Here is a 12,683-nt window from a genome sequence, read left to right on the forward strand (position 1 = left end):
ATGAAGGGGCAAACCATCATCGACGATTATCTCGAAATTGTGTGGTTATTGCTTTTTATCTTCTTCGGACGTAGTATCAGAGGCCGTCAAAACCCAAACAGATTTGGGGTCCCAGCAACGGCTGTCAAAAATGCTCCCTCATTACTCCATTATCATTACTAATTTCAAAAGATCCGTTTACGCGTCCCTTCGTCTAAGCCGTGAGAGAGCAGGGGGGGGCATCTTAGTTGCGGACATACTCGACGGGCTCCAGCGCCGCGTCCACGCAGCCGGCGCCGGCGTTGACGGGGTTGCAGCGGGCGGCGGCGCCGCCAGCGAAGCGGACGGCGTAGTCGACGTCCCAGCGGGTGCTCATGCCGTAGGCCTGAAAGTCGGTCGAGACGATCTGGGCGCCGCTCGAGAAGGCGGCCTCGCGCATGGACGTCGTGTCGTTGGACAGGAGCGTGTCGAGGGGCACGTCGGCGCGGGTGCGCACCCAGTAGCCCGCCTGGACCTGGGCCCTGATGTTGGCCTGCTCCGTGCCGGTGGGGTCGTTGAGCTGGTCCGGCTCGTTAGTCTTTCCGAGGGCGAAGGAGCAGATGGGAGGGGCGGGGGACGCCTGCGGGACTCACCTTTTGGAACGCGCAGTCGGGGTTTCCGGGCGCCGAGTTGGTGAAGAGGACGCGGCCCTCGAGGTTCGGACGGCCGTCAATGTAGGCGTCGCGGACGGGATGGACGGACCCGTTGTCCATGAGGAACAGGACGCGGCCGCGGGCGCTGTCGAGGTCGGGCCAGCCATGTTGCAGGACGGACTGCTCAAGCGTCAGGTTCCCGTGGCGCAGGTCGTTGGGGACGACGAGCTGGCCGGGGGCGAAGACGCTGCGGATCTCGCTGTCAAGGACCTGGAGGAGGGCGGTGTCGTTCCAGGGGATGGGCGAGGCACCGCCAGCGGCGGCGATCTCGGGGTTGGAGGTCTTGAACTCGATCATGAAGGGGATCGGGACGTGGTCCGGGTGCGCGGCACTCCACTTCTGGACGGCGCCAAGGCAGCCGACCAGGGTTTTGCAGGTGTTGTGGTAGTCGGCGTCGGCGACATGGAGGACCTTTGTGCCGGGGCCGAGGAGGTCCGGGTCCGGGGCCGTCGAGAGGTTAGCGAGCTTGCGGATGAGCGGGGTGGCGTAGTGGCCGCCAGCCGGGTCGGCGAAGAGGTCGAGCTCGAAGTTGCGGATGGACTGGTAAGTGGCCTGGACGTCGAGAGCCGGGTGGGAGTAGTAGTAGTTCTGGACGTTGGAGAGGAGGCCGGCTTGGGCCGGGTGCTCGGTGAGCGGCGCCTCGCGGTGGTACGAATTGTGGGTGCCGATAACCTGCACGTGGTTCATGCGGACGGCGCCCGTGGACCAGGTCAGGCCGTTGCGGGCGTATGGCTGGTCGGCAGGCGAAGCGGCGTTGGCCAAGGGGAGGAGAACTTTGTCCGGGTTAGACTTCGAGTCCGGGGGAGGGATCCTCTGGGAAGGAGGAGGAAGACCGGCTTACAGAGGGCGGCCTTGAGGCCGAGATTGGACATGGGGGCCATTGTGAAGTACGGTCGGACGAGGCAGACAGTTGAGAGAACGCGCACAGAAAGGAGGCACAGACAGCGGTTGGGTCCCTGGGTGAGGCCATCTTTATGTGCATGGAGGAGGGGTCGCCTTCACGTCCCTTCATGTACGGATGAACCAGCATATCTGTGTGGGCTGTTCGATGACGGAGGCACTGACATGGGACGATGCCAGCCAGCTGGGCCAAGCCAGGACACGTGGAGTCGGAAATGATGGATGCAACACTGGGCAGGGTTTAGTTGGATTAGATAGAGATTTCATAAAGACTCTTTTAGTATTTGACCTAAGTGTCCGTACGGTTAAGAAGTGTTTTTTGAACGAGTGAAGGGACGGGACGAGGGAACTCCCCCAGCACCCCCCCCCCCCCTCCCGCCTCACGAGCTTCCCGACTTGGCAGGCCTGAGGGGGTGATCGGCCAATGGGGGGCATAGGGGCGAGCATGTGCCTGGGAGCTCATTTCGAGACCCCTGAAGGTTGTTTCTCGGGGGAGTCGGTCAACGTGAGCCGGACCACGTGGGTGGCGTACAGTAGAAACATGTCGTCTGAAAGACGAAGTATTAGTATGATCGGTCATAGTCTTATTTGTGATATCATAGGCCTCGGTGCCGAAATTCGACATGTATAGGTACCGATGGACTACGGGAACACTTGGCAAATCGATAGTCAATCTTCGATAGTCAATCCCCCTTTGACCGTAAGTATATAGCTTTAAAACGATTCTTCTCCACCACGTTAAAAACACTTTTTAGGACACTGACAAAAGTCCAAAGGGCACGGTTTCATGCTTGATGCCCACTGAACACCAAGCTACATCTGTCTGTGAGTGAGCCAATTCGCCAATACATGCCCCGCGCGAGTCTATCGTCCCAAAATCCGTACATATAATTATGGTGCACGCGTAGTCTACGTCTCATCATAGCGAAATTCTTCAATCTCTGTCCTGCACATGCACGTTGCCCTGCGACTCATCACGAAGTGAGAAGTGAGCCAAGGTTTACGATCGGGCGGCCGTGCGACGTGATCCGTGATAGCGGCAGAGAGACATTCAATATCAAGGTCACCGCGGCGCGAAAAGCTCTTCGATTGCGTTCCCAGGCGGCGGAATCGATACAGCAACGGCCCAATTTCATGGTGTAGACGCTACATACATCACATCGATGGTGGGCCCTCTGTGATGCTTCACTCGGGCCTTTTCACTCCTGAAAGCCAACAGCTCTCTACCCGAACTGTTATCGGGGTAGTCTGAATCACAGCAATGAAACGAATGAAATACCATGGTAATCTGCTCAAAGTCTTGCTTAGAGAAACTTCCTACGGCAGTGCAGCCGCATTCACTCTGAGTCTCACAGCGATTGCTCACTGATCTCGCCTTAACCACAACCATTCGTTTACACATCGGAGACTTGACTTGACCGATGAGGTGCTTCGTTCCCTGCTCGCCGTTCACGCTAACCTTACTCGCTCATCAAAACTGCCCACTCAACCGCGCTGGAGGATGTTGTAACCCCCAAAATCCCCAAGATCAAAAGATCGACGCCGCAATGCTCCCCGCCAACTGCAATGCTCCCCGCCAACGTATCACATCCTCTACCCCGCGTGCTGGCTGTTCACCAAAACACCATAATCACAAGTCTTGTACCGTCGCCAGCGCAAGCCCTCATCATCCGAAATGGACAGTACCAAAGCCGTCGGAACGAACCCCATCGTCGGACCCAAAGTCGAGTACCTAGGCCTCCAGAAGGCGGACAACAGCTGCTCGCATCGCGACCTGGGCTTCACGGGCGCCATCGCGGGCAAGTGGTACGCCGTCTGGGGCGACGTGCTCTGGTGTGACGAGGGCGTGACGGATCCCGAGAACGACACGCCCGGCTTCCACGGCATGGTGCGCGACGCCGTGTCGGCGATGACGGACGACCCGCTGCTGGTGCACGATCTAAATCTCGGTGATAACCAGCGGCAGAGACAGTTTATCCCATTCAATCCTTCCTGGGGAGAAAGGTTCGATACCGGGTTTGGCGGCACGAGCTTGGTTGAGACCGACGCCGCCGCTGGAACCGGAGCCGTCTTCTACTTGGTTGTAAGTCGATTTCGGAATGTCAACTCTCATATACACCTCTTCCTCGGCCGCATGCAAACAATAACGCACCTAGAACCAAAACGCGGCAGGTCTCATCGGCGCCGGCATCGCCCAGGTGAACGTCATCAACGGCACGCCCGTGGTGACCAAACGCTACGGCGAAAGGGGCTACTGGTGGCCTGCTGCCAGCAACCCACGATACGGAGATATCGCAGCGTTCCGTGATCCGCTGTCAGACTGGATATACGCCTGGGGCGGCCCGCCGACGACCGTCCTCAGCAGCGACTGGCTCCAGAATAGCTACGTCTACATGGTTCGCGTCAGGGCCTGCGAGGCGTTCGACCTGTCCAAGTACGAGTACTGGTGGGGCCGGCAACGAGGGTGGAGGATGGACCGGTTGACGACTTTCACGCCCGAGACGGCCACCGTATGGGGCACTGGGCAGGGGCAGGTTGTGTGGAATGATTTCTACCATTGCTACATCTTTGTTCATCTGGGTACTTTCCTTTCAGACCACCACCGTATCTCTCTGATTCAGCTGACGTCTATTAGGAATTGGTGGTGGTTCCGTCTTTTTGCGGACGGCTCACAGTCCAGAGGGCCCCTGGACCCCGGACCTCAAGATATTCGAGGCCCAACCCATCGACGGTGGCCTGGTTTACGCTGGCGTTGCTCATCCGTACCTTGATGAGTCTGGGAAAACGCTGGTCATATCCTTCACGAACAACAACAGGATCCAGGTGATCAGAGTCACCTTCTCAAAGTGAGGAACGAGGCAGTGCAACACTGAGATGACAAGGTGATTCAATGATTTCATCTCATTATTTCAAAGTATGGGAATCATAAAATACAGGGCTCAAAGTCATGCTAGCTTGAAATCCGCCGAATATTTGGCACCGGAAGCGGCCTCGGTTCTAAGTAGGTGAAAGGGCAGTGGTGCGTCAGACTTTAAGCAATCTGCGGTTCGGGCAGGTTCCTCCAGTCGTTTCGGTTGGTTCGTGTCGGAACAGAGATGTGATCTCCATTGGCCGTCTTCTTCAACCTTTCTGGCTCCCTAGAAAGGGAGATTAGAGTCACCGCACCCCCTGTATTTCAGCGTGAAGTTGATCGTCAGCATCTATTGCGAATAAGAAGTTTTCAAGGATGAGTGGGTGCCAATCAAACCTGGGAGCTATCATTTCAATTTTCTTGGGACGGCGAGTGACACATAGTCAATCTCCAATTAGATGCGGTCTGGCGGCATGAGTCAATGTCCTCAATTGGCCTCAGTTCCTTGGTGGATAATGATAGCTTATAAGTAAGCGCCGTCGTTCCATCTTCCAACCTCCAACATCCAGCTTCCCTTTGTCTTTACTTTTCCCAGGCAAAAGATCTCTTCTCTCTTACGCGCCCGTTTTGGTTTTGACGGCAAAGCATCATTTCTCTCACCTTTCTTCTACATATACGTTGAAAATTCACAGGAACAAGAGAGAAGAGCTGAACATCAGCCGCCATGGCTTCCGACGAACTGTATGATCTGCTCTTCCTGACGGACGCCACTGCGTCCATGCGCAGTTACATCCAAGCCCTCAGCCAGTCGCTTCCAGAAATCATCCGCATCTCGTCTCTCACAGGCTCCTTCTCACGCATAGGAGTCATGGCCTACCGAGATTATTCCACTGACAATCTAACGGAATGGTCTGGCTGGCACACAACTTCCGTCGATGGAACTAACGCCGAGTCGACCATACAGGACAGCCTACTTGATATGGTCGGGAAGATTCGACCGGACTCGGGCTGGAGAAGTGTCGACTGGCCCGAGGCAGCAAAAACTGGGCTCGCGCGGGCTTATAGCGTGATGCGCCCGGAGGCCACTACCATCATTGTCCTCTACGCTGACGCCCCTCCTCACCTTCCAGGCACCGAGACTCGCAATCGACTGAGGGAAATCGAACACCTGTCCAAGTCGGATACTTTCGGCGGGCACGGGAAGCAATTTGTAGACTGGATCCTAGGCTCCAAGACCCTTCGGGACAGCGAGAAGAGAGCCAAGGTTTTCCCTGTCATTCAGGGGGGCATCGCTGATAGCGTCGCTCCTTTCATCTATCTCGCCCACATAACAAGCGGAGTCTGCTTCAAGTTGGAAAACTCCCACGCCGAAATCTCTACAGCGGACGCCATCTCTCAGCTGACTATTAGCATCCTTCTCAACTGGATGGGTGCCGGAAAGCAGGGCGCCTCCGTCTCCGGTCAGCATCGTTTCGCCTACGTTTGCCAGTACAGAGATACGCATACAATTGAGAATGTCAAGAATGAGGAGGATAGGGCAGCCGAGATCTACTTCCCAGTTGACCGCCTTATCGTACATCCCACTGTCAACAACGTTACAACTGTGCACTCTAGCCTCTATGAACTGGCCAACTTCATAGAAAGTCGGCAGAAGCCCTTGGACTTTTCGAAACGGTATCAGGCCGACGAAACGTATCGTACTTTCGTTGTTGAACAGCTTAAATCCCTCATCGAATCAAATGTCACTGCCATCGCGGTCAACCCAGTCTTTGGCAGTCTCTGGAGAACAGTCTGCACCGACCGTAACAACCCTGCTCGAGATGAGCTTATCCAGGCTTTTGGTTATCGTGTAGATCGTATCTCGGACTCTGAGAAGAAAGCCCGTATGAAGGACTGGCTTGCAGAGTCTTATGATTATGCTGCCGAGATCCTGGAGGTAGTTGAGAGCGTCCCCGAAGCCCAGAGATTCCCCTGTGTATTCATGGACCCTACTGAGTCCTTCTGGACTGGGGGCGAAAACAGGGTCTCGGAGGGAAAAGAGGATAATGGTGATTACGACGAAGAAGGGGAAAGGCTCAATGAATCTATCACAACAGCATTCACCAGAGAGGATCTTCTGGAGATTGGGCGCTCTTGCGACCACCGCGTTCTCCGACGTCTTGGTAAAGTTCTCACACGCCTAACCTATGTCAATTCCGAGTCCGAATTGCCCGCTCACGTAAGAGCCGCCGACCAGGTCCCACGACTCCCAATGGCTCTTGCAACTGCAGAACACCGGCGCAAGTTCTGGAAAGTTCTTCTTCACCTTGTACTGCCTGGAACAATGCTGGCGGCTCGTCCAGCCGCACTTCTTGCTGCACTAGCCCTTCGGATGGGCATTCGGCCACTCAGAGATGCTGCCGACCAGGAGCTACTCTGCTTCACTGACAAGTGGAATAGCCTGGATATTCCCGAGACATGGAACGCCAGCTGCTTGTCGCTCCTCCTGGACGCGGACAAAGACTTCGAAAGGCGAGTGGCTGAAGGTGTGACGCAGCGTCTAGCTCCGGATTCTCGGATTCTACTTGAAAAGGACAGTCGTCTGTTCAAGACTCTAGTCGACTACAAGCTGCTCGAGTTGAACCTGAGCACCACGATCCTGGCCAAGGTCGGTTGGTGTCCTGAGAAGTCAAAGGTTGCCATTGGCCCTTTGGTTGTCTGTAAGGGCTGTAAGTTCCCGCGTTCTGTCACCATCATGGGCAAGGATGGCTTCTGCGGTCTCTGCCCTCAAGACCACCAGTGTTCGTGTCGAGTCTGCCAGCCACCAAAAGACATGGAGCGTCGCCTCTCACAGAATGTGAGCTATGATGACACAGAGCGTACCGAGGCTGTTTGGGTCGAATGTTTCACTCCGACATGTCGCGGGCAGTACGTTGTATACGGCCCAGGGGATCTTAGAGTCCGGGCGAAGTGTTACTACTGCCGGCACGCAAATTCGTCCACGACTGAGTTCCAGAAAGCGCCCTGCGTGGAGTGCTCCCAGTGCCTCAACCGCATCATCTGGCCGGAAATCTATCGACCAGTAGACCTCGATTTGTCCACCTTCAAGTGTTACGCCTGTAGAGCGAGCCGGGTCACTGTGATAGACTACGAGACTTCTGCCAAGTCGTTAAGCACTGAAAATGGACAAGCTTGGCTTCTGCGCAACGAGGGTTCCGCCATCAAATACCCCTTCAACGGAAGATCTCTTTTCCACACCGTCTCAAACATTCCCGAGACTGAGCGTGAATCACTTGCAGACAATGTCGAGATTATTCCATTGCTACAGCGGCATTCCCAGCTCACGATCCGCGGCAAGACGATCCATAACCAGACTGAGATCTGTGACAGGCTCCGTGGATGGGTGCATTCCCGGCGAACAGAGACAGGCCACTGCAGCCTGTGCTTCTCGAGTTTCAAAAAGAGGAACCTTCGACAGGCCTGCGGTAGGAAAGGCTGCGATCAGATGGTTTGCGATGGCTGCTTGAAAGAGTGGTATGGTCTCAACGCTCGCGGTAGGCTCATCAATGCTGCTGCTCTCTGCTGCCCCTTCTGTCGTCGTCAGCCTACCGCCAAAACGGTCTCCGCTTTCGGTGTGTCTTACATCGGCGACCTGAAGACGGCGTTGGCGGATGTCGAGTGGATGCACGGATGGTGCCGGGATTGTGGATTCGCCCGAAGGTACGCCGAAAGGGTCTGCGCTGCCGGGGCCCCCGAACTCTCCAGGTGGTCATGCGATGTTTGCAGAGAAGCCAATGCCCCGGCGCTTCGGATTCGAGACTGTCCTGGCTGCGGGGTGCCGACAGAGAAGCTGAGTGGATGCGGCCACATTACTTGCACGGTCCCAGGATGCTCTGCTCATTGGTGCTTCTTCTGCGGAGAAAATGTTGGCTTAGAGAATATTTACCCCCATATGAGCAGTGTACATGGGGGCCTTTGGGACGATGAAGGATAAGAATACGACGAGTACGACTACTAGTAATGAGTAGAGGAGGCAAGGTACATCTGGTCTTTCGAAGTTTAAACGGCCCTTTCCATATGTCTTCTGATTTTGCCTTTTTTCCATCTAATCAAGACCCTGTTTGTTATTGAGGCGTATCTCCTATAACCCCATTCCGCGCCTCCCAGATACAGGCTGCGGCGGCGTTCGTCCGTCCGTCTTTTGAAACAGTGAAACAGTAAGAGCCTGCCCAAGACGCGAGCTGGAAGCTAAGAACAGATAGGAACCCTGGGTTCGGTGAATTACTCGTGTAGCGAGAGGGCTTCGTGCGGCCTTGACGGGTTGCCATTGACCCTTTTAAATCTTCTGGTGGAGGTGGTAGCTTGAATGAGGGCTTTTAGACTAAAAGGGTCGCGATGGGTGTGGGTGCAGGCCTTAGAGAGTCTTAGGGCGGTGTTAAGGATATTGTCCAGGGGTGGTGATAGGGGATTAGGGAGTCCCCTACCTTCCTTTGCAACTGCGGAGAAGTAGTTGGGCGAGAGGCTAGAGATTAAAGCTGAAAAGAAATTGAGTGCTGGTTAAGGAACAGCTTATCATGTTCGAGCAGATGTTGTATGCGAGACTCGCCGTGACAGAGAATGAGCAAAATGTTATATGGGACAGCAGGAGGCGAGGGACTTTGCATCGACCATCTAGGGACATTACAGCACAATCTGTACGAACTTCGATTAATGTGCTCAGGGTTCTCACTGACTGTGAGAACAATAGCCTGACATTTCGATCGACGATCCTACTTCGGTGAATGTTGGTTGACCTGTTGCCCCATCGATAACGTCGGAAGAATGTGGACGAAGTCAGGGGTATGTGGTAAAGCAAGCCTTATAAGATACACACCTCACGGGTAGCTTAGAATTGGACTTCGGAGTTCAACGTTCCCTTTCGAACTGATGGGGTTGGGAGCGGTTCAGGAGAGCCTTCATAATCGGGTATTTACCCAAAGTTCTTGTCCAACTTCCCCAAACTAAGGTTCTCCTTTTCATTTTTTGTTTTAATAAAAAAACCCTAAGGCTGCCTCTAATTTCTTGATTCAAGACACAAATTCGTCATCATGGGCAATTAGATGAACTGAAACTCTTCATTTGTATCGTATATGTGGTCGTCTGTATAGGAAACATGTCAAGCCAAACTGATCACCCGGAAAACATGGTCCTGTCATATCTTATGTACTTTACAGCATTGCTCCCCCCCCCATTTTCCCTTTAGAGGTTTTAGCTCTGCAAATCCGAAGATACGGAAGCTTTGAGCCCTAAAAAGCCTGTCGGACAGGCTACATGCAGCCTTTCTCCAGGTCCGTTCATTTGTATCGTGTATCTAACTCCGCGACTCCCGCTTCCTTTAGATTCAACAACATTCCTGTTTATAAGCCACTGCTATTGTACTGATGCCGCTCCTACGACGAAATGCCTTGTAGCTTCGCAAGTATCTATCCTGAAAACCAAGTTAATCCAACCACAAGCGGCAGTAAGATTAGAGAGCCAAGGGCATTGCATGATCCATCTGGTCACGTTGCACCTTATGGCCACTGGTTCCAATCATCTCTATGGGCCACGTTACCAGCTCTGCCAAGGGCGTCCCAGCCAGCTGTTCTGTAATGGCCGACATGAGAGACCTGGCCCAACCGTCTAAAAACCAACAGAAAGGTTCGGCCAGGTGGATGATGACACAGTAATGTGCCAGGACTACCAAGGCCGCTGGGTGCCGTTGTCGAAGCAAATCAAGGTAGTCCGCGGACATCATGATTGGCCACAAGAACACAGCGCGGAACTCCACCGGTGCCGACATGGCGTTAACGGGGGAGACCTTCGCGATGCATTTGCTCAAGGCTATGATAGCGTTGACAATTGTATACTTCCCTTCCTGTTCAAGCAGGCCAATCTCGGCTAGCTTAGTGCCCAAGCTGGGGAGTTGGTCGGATAGGGGTTGGAGCGTTGCCTCTACTGTCGTGGGTGTAGCGTCGCCGGCGCCGCGTATAAAGATCTCGCGTAGTCGACCCTTGCGTAGATCTTCGTCTGACGCGCGGATAATCACGCTTATGCCGTCCGCCAGGGTAAAGATGTCGAGAATACTATCGATAGGGGAGAAGGATGGGTTGTGTTTCTCGTAGCTGGGGTAGGTGGCAAAGGCACTCAGGGTGAGAAAGATCGAAGAGGCAAAAAGAGCGTGACAGTTCACAGGCGAGATCGTGCCTAGCAAGGTCCCTCGCATACCATTTATGGCGTCATTCTGATGTTGGGCGGCTTGCATGAGGTAGGCATGGCGGCATTCGGGCTGGAGGTATGCTAGGTGGTAGGCCGAGAAGGCAAGGATTTGGTGAAGTAGAAAAGGATAGGAGAGTGCTTCACGAGGCACGTCATACTGGAGGGCCTTCTGGCCAACGGAGGAGTGCGAAAATGTTTGGTACGAAACGGAAGTATAGTGGTGCATAAGCTCAAGATCAGAGATCCAGCCGCTAGCTGTCTCTGACTTGTTGAGGTCGGTCAGAAACCTCGAGAAGTAGGGGAAAGGGTCGACTTGCGACGACGGGGAAGTTTGGTCTCCGAGGCTAGACACGCTTTGTTGTCCGCAGAGTGATTCGGCGACTGACGGCGGCGATGTAGTTATTAATGAGTACGCGCTTGTCCGTCGCCTCAGCACCGATGCCGATCCCTATCAAAACCCGCGGTTTGTCAGTTTCCGGAACCGAGGCCCAGCACGAAGGAAAAGCTAGAAAGGAAAGAAAAACTTACCCGTGAGCCCGACCGCTTGGTACGCTGCTCAAGACTCCCTAGCGGCCGTTGAGCCGTCATCTGTGAGGGTCCACTTGTTGGTGATCCCGCGTTCTCCAGACTGCATGGCAGTCCGTGCCGCACACAAGCGCTACAAGGCTTGTTCTCATCACACTACGTCAAACACAATGTCAGTATCAGTCGCATGCATCGATGCGAAGCTAGAAAGGGGTAGACCCGAGCACCTAACTGCATCATTGCGACTTTGCGTTGGACATACTTTGACTCTTCTTTCCTTACAGCGCAAACACCCGTTGCGAGATTTTCTGTAACCCAAGCGCTTCATGATGAATAGTGGTCTTTGTAAGGGCTCGGTGGCTTTACTGGCGCATTCGGAGAATAGCACAATTACCCGAGAACGAGGACGACGACGAGCTTCGGAGAACAAGGTCCAGTATATAAGGATGGGGTGGTGGGGATGAAATCTTGTGGGTCGGAAGTGTGTCCCCATGTTTATACTACCAGTCCATAAGCATCACAATAGGCAACCTGTGTTTAGGCAGTGTGAGGTTATACTAATTAATGTTGAGCCTTGTCCCAAGTTGCTACTCCCTCTCCGCCGATGTGCCAAGAATGGATGTCGACGGATACGCCCAGCCTTCATCCAATCTTGAAGGGACACAATTGGGCATATGCGGTGCAGTACTGACACATACCCCGACGGAGACCGGGTAACAGGGCATACTACAGGCTGCAACGTAGACATGGGTAATCTGCGGGAGCGCCAAGACTAGATTCTGCCATAAAGACACCACAATTTCAACAATCAAACTCTACTCAGCCGGACCAGGTTCCGAGATTGTGTTAATGATAACAAGGTAGAAGGCAGCTGGGAAATCGAGGGTAAGGCACCTAAGCAAGAGAACCGGGGAAGTGAAGCTAACTAGGTTCCTTGGTATTTCGGCGGTTACGGGGTAACGGTGTCAGTGATGCGGAACTGAGTCGCGCCAAGACCGTCCCTCTCCTCCGAACATACGGGCGGAGAGCCCTGGCCCTGGCCGAAAGTCGTGACTATCGAGTGGTTGAAAGAGCAAGTAGTTCGCCGGAAGGGCGCGACAAGGTCTAAGCCTTGTGGGTGTGTCGGCTCGGGGTGGCACCCTGCCTCATTCTGTTATTTCCATCATATCCCCAAGACGCTCTAAAAGTGTCCTTACACGCTGTAAATGGAACCAGTAGGATGTCCTGGGGGTCGTGGCATACTGAACGCCCGATGTGGGGGAAACGAGACGAAGGAAAAGGACGTTCGCTGATTGGCAACCGACTGTGGAAGGGACTGGATAGACAGGAAAGTATAGCAGCAACTGCCAAGACATTCCGTTAACGTTAGAGGTTGTGTCTCCAGTAGAAAGTTTCCATCCTTTTATCACCCCTCTCTTGACGCTACCGCTTTCAGATAAAACTTGTCTCGTCAATCCGTTGCCAAGACCATGCTCAGCCTAACGTGTAATATCTAAGCCACAGTCATGTGTCCCCGGATC

At 54.1% G+C, this 12,683-nt stretch overlaps 4 protein-coding genes across 4 annotated transcripts; 2 read left to right on the plus strand and 2 right to left on the minus strand.

Annotated features, from left to right (window-relative positions):
- Positions 1 to 223: 223 nt before the first annotated feature.
- LY79DRAFT_523371 (acid phosphatase) lies at positions 224 to 1,552 on the minus strand (the record flags this gene model as incomplete). The annotated part of the gene is made up of 3 exons (XM_060555527.1): positions 224 to 538; positions 612 to 1,444; positions 1,513 to 1,552. 3 exons carry the CDS (start codon positions 1,550 to 1,552, stop codon positions 224 to 226), a joined length of 1,188 nt encoding a protein of 395 aa, XP_060410221.1.
- A 1,471-nt stretch (positions 1,553 to 3,023) lies between these two features.
- On the plus strand, positions 3,024 to 4,895 carry LY79DRAFT_565093 (uncharacterized protein). Its single transcript, XM_060558714.1, has 3 exons — positions 3,024 to 3,654; positions 3,728 to 4,151; positions 4,207 to 4,895. The coding sequence occupies exons 1-3, from the start codon at positions 3,247 to 3,249 to the stop codon at positions 4,419 to 4,421; spliced, it is 1,047 nt and encodes a 348-aa protein (XP_060410222.1). The 5' UTR covers positions 3,024 to 3,246; the 3' UTR covers positions 4,422 to 4,895.
- A 98-nt stretch (positions 4,896 to 4,993) lies between these two features.
- On the plus strand, positions 4,994 to 8,460 carry LY79DRAFT_358822 (dihydroxyacid dehydratase). Its single transcript, XM_060552727.1, has one exon. The coding sequence runs from the start codon at positions 5,147 to 5,149 to the stop codon at positions 8,393 to 8,395; it is 3,249 nt and encodes a 1,082-aa protein (XP_060410223.1). The 5' UTR covers positions 4,994 to 5,146; the 3' UTR covers positions 8,396 to 8,460.
- Positions 8,461 to 9,953: 1,493 nt separating this feature from the next.
- Positions 9,954 to 11,491, minus strand: LY79DRAFT_523224 (fungal Zn binuclear cluster domain-containing protein; the record flags this gene model as incomplete). Its single annotated transcript, XM_060555513.1, has 4 exons — positions 9,954 to 10,021; positions 10,075 to 10,950; positions 11,021 to 11,086; positions 11,446 to 11,491. The coding sequence occupies 4 exons, from the start codon at positions 11,489 to 11,491 to the stop codon at positions 9,954 to 9,956; spliced, it is 1,056 nt and encodes a 351-aa protein (XP_060410224.1).
- Positions 11,492 to 12,683: the final 1,192 nt, after the last annotated feature.

Source organism: Colletotrichum navitas (assembly GCF_030913465.1).
Source record: "Colletotrichum navitas strain CBS 125086 chromosome Unknown LY79scaffold_71, whole genome shotgun sequence".
Taxonomy (NCBI): Eukaryota; Fungi; Ascomycota; class Sordariomycetes; order Glomerellales; family Glomerellaceae; genus Colletotrichum; species Colletotrichum navitas.

Excerpts from the sequence above, each read along its gene's own strand:
- LY79DRAFT_565093 (XM_060558714.1), top strand. The coding sequence starts at position 3,247 with ATGGACAGTACCAAAGCCGTCGGAACGAACCCCATCGTCGGACCCAAA. Across the intron at positions 3,655-3,727 it reads GAGCCGTCTTCTACTTGGTT|AACCAAAACGCGGCAGGTCT; the intron begins GTAAGTCGATTT and ends TAACGCACCTAG. Across the intron at positions 4,152-4,206 it reads CTACATCTTTGTTCATCTGG|GAATTGGTGGTGGTTCCGTC; the intron begins GTACTTTCCTTT and ends GACGTCTATTAG.
- LY79DRAFT_358822 (XM_060552727.1), top strand. The coding sequence starts at position 5,147 with ATGGCTTCCGACGAACTGTATGATCTGCTCTTCCTGACGGACGCCACT.